This window comes from Balaenoptera physalus (assembly GCF_965194825.1).
Source record: "Balaenoptera physalus genome assembly, chromosome: 3".
In the NCBI taxonomy this organism is placed as follows: domain Eukaryota; kingdom Metazoa; phylum Chordata; class Mammalia; order Artiodactyla; family Balaenopteridae; genus Balaenoptera; species Balaenoptera physalus.
The window spans coordinates 60756486-60762593 of NC_138890.1; the positions used below are offsets into that span (position 1 = coordinate 60756486).

The window sequence follows — 6108 nt, forward strand, 5'->3', positions numbered from 1 at the left end:
TCAGCTAAAACCATCCATGTTTTTTTCTCCAAGGATGGACAAACCGCTTCAGTCACACACTTATATGCAGGGAAGAGTCATTGGTGGGTTTTCTTGAGGAGGACCCTGGTTGTTTCCCAGTTTACAGTCCTTGGGACTTGGGCCTGATGCTTGGGTGAGATTCAGCAGAGGGGGTAGGGGCTCCAGAGGCAGGCCAGGGGCTCAGCCCCTAGTTTCCCACCATCCCCACGCCCCCACCACCCCAGCCCTCAGCCAAGGGGAAGGTCAGAAAGGGAACTGATGTTACTATACGTTGTTTTTCCCATGGTGATGGGGGCATACATCTGAGCTCACCCCAGGGCCCCTGAACCCCTCCTCTCCAGGGGCCTCAGGGAGGGGTCTCAAGTCCTAGCCTCCCTTCCCAGACTGTCCTGGTCCTGCCCAAGAGGGAGCATGCTCTGATGATACAGGGAATGTTGGGGTCAGATAAGGCCAAGAGATAGATCAACAAACCAGCACTCATCTGCAGATGAACTCATTCAAGGTAGGCAGTGGTTAGAAAACAGGCCGAGAGGTCAGGCAGGCCTGCTCTGAATGCCCAGCTGAGTGACCTTCGGCAAGTGCCTCCACTTCTCTGGGCCTGTGAGTCTGTTGCTGAGGATGAAATGAGACACCACTGGGGTGGCAAGGAGCTCATGGCTTCCTTTTATTCTCACACACACAGCCACTTGGAGGCGGAAGCAAACCTCAGAGCCCCACAGAGGTTCACCCCAGACTTGTCCGCCCCTCTGTACCCCTAGCACACAACATTCCCCTCCCACCCCTTACCCCCTCCCCCTCCCCTCCTCCCCTCCTCCTCCTCCCCTCCCCCTCCCCGCCCCGCCCCGCCCCGCCTCCTCTCCGCGTCTTCGGCTGCCCCCATGTGGCCCTTCTCGGTACTGCAGCAGCCGGCCCTGCTCACCCAGTCTGTGGCCCCCGCGTCCCTTGCTGCCTTGCAAAGGTGAGGCTTGGAGTCATCTCCTGGTCTCAGGCGGGCAAGCCCTTGTCTCCAAACCTTCAAAGACTGGTCGTCATACTTGGAGACCAGCCTCAACCGGATCCTTCTTGCTGGTTCCAGGCCGGTGGTAGGAGCCCAGGAAGCAACACCACGCCCTGCTGGCTGGGGCGGCTACTGTGGGCATGAGGTAGGTGGGCACAGCACGCTCCTGAGAGAGACGATCACATGATGATCTGGGGCCTCTGGAGGTGTACACACACACATAAGCACCCACATGTCCCAGGCCTCCAGGTGCACACACGCACATAGGCACACACCAGCAAGCACCACGTGTCCTGTGCATGCACACTGTCGCGCTCACAACAGCGACATCACTGCCCAATCAGCCCCCTTTTCCATCCATCCATCCCTCTGTCCCCGTGTTCCCCCTCGGCCCCCCTTCTGCCTATGACCTGAGGAAACCAGTGCTTACCGTAAACTGCAAATACAAACTCCTTTCCATGGCCTAAAGTCCTGGATCACCTAACCCACCCGTCAGACCACATCTTCCACGTCCACCCCCTTGCCCATTACTCACTATTTCTCCAGCAAAAACATGCAGCGCTCACTCACACTTCAGGTCCTGTTCACTTACTGTTTTCTCTCCTCTAAATGTTCTTCCCCCAGATCCTCCACTGGCTGCCTCCTTCCCTTCTGCCTCAATTTAAACACCACCTCCTTCCAGACCACCAGAGCTAAAAGGCTCCCTACCCTCCATTCTCTCCAAACATTTCTTTCAAAATGTGCATCCTAATCATTAGAGAAATGCGAATCAAAACCACAATAGGAGGGACTTCCCTGGTGGTGCAGTAGTGAAGAATCCACCTGCCAATGCAGGGGACACGGGATCGAGCCCTGGTCGGGGAAGATCCCACATGCCGTGGAGCCACTAAGCCCGTGCACCACAACTACTGAGCCTGAGTGCCACAACTACTGAAGCCCGTGCGCCTAGAGCCCGTGCTCTGCAAAAAGAGAAGCCACTGCGATGAGAAGCCCGCACACAACAGAGTAGCCCCAGCTCGCGCAACTAGAGAAAGCCCGCGTGCAGCAACGAAGACCCAACACAGCCAAAAATAAATAATAAATTAATTAATTTTAAAAAAAAAACTACAATGAGATACCACCTCACATCCATTAGGATGACTACTAAAAAAAAAAAAAAAAGCATATCCTGTGAGGATATGCAGAAATTGGAACTCTTTTGCACTATTAGTGGGAATGTAAAAGGGTGCAGCCACTGAAGTAAACAATATGATGGTTCCTCAAAAAATTAAAAATAGAGACTTCCCTGGCAGGTTAAGGCTCCACACTTCCAATGCAGGGGACATGGGTTTGATCCCTGGTCTGGGAACTAAGATCCCATATGCTGTGCGGCGGTGCAGCCAAAAAAAAATTTTTTTAATTAAAAAAATTTTTTTTAAAGTTCAATTAAAAATAGAATTACCATATGATCCAACAATTCCACTTCTGGGTATATACACTAAAGAATTGAAAGCAGGGTCTTGAAGAGATATTTGTACACCCATGTTCACAGCAGCATTATTTACAATGGCCAAGAGGTGGAAGCAACCCAAGTGTCCATCAACAGAAGAATGGATAAATGAAATGTGGTATATACATACAATGGAATATTTTTTAAAAAGGAAGTGAATTCTGACACATGCTACAACATGGATGAAACCTGAGGACATTATGCTAAGCAAAATAAGCCAGTCACAAGAAGACAAATACTGCATGATTCCACTTATTTGAGCTATGTAGAGTAGTCAAATTCATAGAGACAAAAAGTAAAATGGTGGTTGCCAGGGGCTGGAAGGAGTGCAGGAAATGGGGAGTTATTGTTTAATGGGTACAGAGTTTCAGTTTTGCAAGACGAAAAGAGTTCTGGAGATGGATGGTGGTGACAGTTGCACAACAATGTGAATGGACTCAATGCTACTGAACTGTATACTTTAAAATGGTTAAGATCCTGATTTTTATGTTATATATATCTTACCACAATGAAAATAATAAATAGGGACTTCCCTGGCAGTCCAGTGGTTAAGACTCCACACTTCCACTTCAGGGGGCACGGGTTTGATCCCTGCTGGGGGAACTAAGATCCCACATGCTGCACGGCATGGCCAAAAAATAAAATAAAGGCGTATTTTTAAAATAATAATAATAATAATAAATATGTATCAAAACATTTGTTTGCTTGTTCAATCCTGCCTCACTCATTAAACTATGAACTTCAGAAAAGCAGGGCTCTGTCTGTGTGGTGCACTTATTATGCGCTGCCAGTCACTGAGGACATGGGAAACAAGATGACAAGGTGCCCACCTACGTGAAGTTCACAGCCTGGGGGGCAAGGGAGAAAGATGCTGAACAAACAAGTAAACAAAATTATCACCTATCAAGTGAAATGTAAGAGTGGCTTCACCAGGAAGACATCAACTGGAGCAATCAGGCACACCATCCCGGAGGAGGTGGCATTTATGCTATGACCCAAGAAATGAGAGAGTCAATCATCAAGCATCTGGGAGACCGGAGCTGCAGAGAGAGGGAACAGCAAGTGCAAAGGCCCTGAGGTGAGCACAAGCCTAGTATGCTAGAGGAACAGCAGAGAGAGGAAGTGGGGAAGCAGGGTAGAGGAAAGGAGGAGGACCCGGGAGAGGGAAAGGGGATGGAGGACATTTCTGGTGGCAGAGGAGGGAGGCCCCACCAAGTCACCAACCTCCTCTTCCACAACAAATGAGCTTCTGTGAATGGTGGCTCCTAAGTGCCAAGCTCCACACTAAATGCTGTTTGTGCATTAGCTCAGAGAATGTTCACAGCGGTCCTTGGGGCAGGTGCAGTCATTATCCTGAGATTTCAAGGAGGAAATAGGGTCAGAGAGCTTGGATGAGTTGGTGGGACTAGAGCCAGAGGCAAACAGTGGGGAGGGAGTCTTAACCACCCCAGGCAGCCTGCCCTTCCCCCAGCCCCGCGGAGACCCAGTCTCAGGAGGCTCTTTCCTCTCACCTAACTGCACTCCCACTCACCCTCCCTCTGCCTCAACAGCGAGGGCCTCCTACCGGCAGCCCGCCAGGTTGCTGGCTGATCACTGCCAAAGGGTTTCGGTCCCTCCCTTCACTGTCCCCCAAAAGCAAGCCAAGGAGAGAGAACCCACCCCTCTCCTTCACCCAGCTGGGGGCAGTGCTGAGAGAGGGGAGACAGAAGCCCTCTCCAGCTTCACAACAGCCTGCTTCTGAGGCCTCTCTGCAGGTCCCTCCCTTGGGGAGCCCCGTCTTAAGGGGAGGGAACCAGGAAGCCCCTGGAGCTCAAAGGCTGGATGGCAGCCTGGTAGTCAGTGAAGAGGTCCTCCAAGGCCAGGGACAGCATCATCTTCAGGCCTGAAGGGGCTGGCTTCCCCCAGATGCCCTGCCCTAAACCCTGGACTGTGGCACATGGGGAGAGAGCAGGACCCCCAGGGAGGGCTAGGTCTTCCCCCAGCTGGGAGGGATACAATAGAAAAGGAGGCGGTTCCATCTTCTGCCGGCACCCCTGGGCTCAGGGAACTGTAAGCCTCACTCACCACACTGGCTGCAGCACAGAAGGAATGCCCAGGGTGGGGGCAGCCCTGGGTCCTCCCCCTCACAGCTCCCACCCTAAAACAGACATGGAGGGGTCTTCCACCCAGAGCAGGACCCATCAGAAAATGGAAAGGCAGGGCCCCTTCCTCGTCCAAAAAGCAAGGAGAAAATGCCTAATAGTAATATATATGAAGCTTTTTCCTTTCCTAGGTGGTCTCTCAACTTGTCATGATGTTTTTGTATTTGCTATTTAATATCATTCTAAGTAAAGAAAAATTAAAAATTTTAATGACTAGCATGACTTCTACTGTTCATCTTTACATTATGCAATGCCAGTTTTAAATGCAAATATAAGGACATTTCACTCATATGCAGAATCATCAAAATTATACAGTTTGTATTTTGTAGCTTGTGCATGCACATGTATTTCATTCTTACCTGAGTGGTGGAAAGACTGCACAAATTAAGTCAACTGTTTTTATTTCACTTGGTTCGCACACATTCTACCAATACTCTCTCCCTTTGGCTTACTGATGAGTAAGGAAGGACAGAAAGGAAAAGGGACTGAGGGCTGCTCCATCCTTCCTTGTGTTGTGTTTTCATGGTCAGGGGAAGATGTTGGCTTCTCCAAGGAAATAATATCCAGATAGGGAAGAAGACTTGACAAAGAAATGGGGTGGGAAAACCTGAGAAGTTACTAGGGGGCTATGAGGCTCTGGCCGGGCTGCTCCTCACCGAGGACCGGTGAGAGATGAGGGCACGGAGGTGGAGGCCCTGAGTGCCCTCCACTGGGCCTTATTCTGCTCTGATCATGCCACCCCTGCCTATAACTTTCTGTGGCTCCCCAGTGCCCTCAGGATAAAATCCACAGCCCTATCCCTGAGCCCCAAGGCCCTGCCTCCCCTCCTGCCACGGCTCATTGCCACACATTCTGCTGCGGCCATAGTCGTGCTCTCCCTGAACCCTGGGCTTGGGACCTGCTTTTCTTTCCCTCCACCTAGAATGCTCTTCCCCACCACGCCCCTTCTTCTGGCTAATGCATACTCATCCTTTGAGTCCTGACGTAAATATCACCTCCTCCAAGAAACCTTCCCTCACCTCCCAGGCTGGGTCAGGCATCTCGCTTGGACTGTCACAGGCCCTGTGCTCTTCCCTCACTGCCTAGCGACTCATCCTCCTCTCTCACTACAGACCGGCTCTGTGAGAGCAGGACTGGCTCCTGTGCACGCCAATAGCCCCAGGCCCCAACACACAGTAGGTGCTCAATAAGGCTTGTTGAATGAATGCCTGAGTTCATAGGCCCTTGCCGAGGTCTGAGCTGTGTATTGTCTCACAGGTCAGGCCTCGGGGGGGGGGGGGGGGGGGGGGGGGGGGGGGGGAAGAGGGACTAACTCAAGCACTCAAGCATGACGCACCTACCAGGCCCCTGTGGCGCTTTGCATTTTTGACCTCATTCTTTACTCCCATCCTGCCCAGGAAGGGGGTGTTCTTGTACGTGCTACACAGATGAGGAGACGGAGGGTGGGACTCATCCTCTTT

The 6108-nt window shown here is 51.4% G+C and overlaps 1 protein-coding gene across 1 annotated transcript in view; it reads right to left on the minus strand.

The window, feature by feature from the left end:
* PSD2 (pleckstrin and Sec7 domain containing 2) overlaps positions 1-5908 on the minus strand; it is a 69074-nt gene extending 63166 nt beyond the window's left edge. The window contains exon 1 of the mRNA XM_082454108.1: positions 941-5908. Coding sequence (XP_082310234.1) covers positions 941-996 — 56 coding nt within the window. The 5' untranslated portion in view covers positions 997-5908. The remainder of the gene's footprint in view (positions 1-940) is intronic.
* Between the last annotated feature and the right edge of the window lie 200 nt (positions 5909-6108).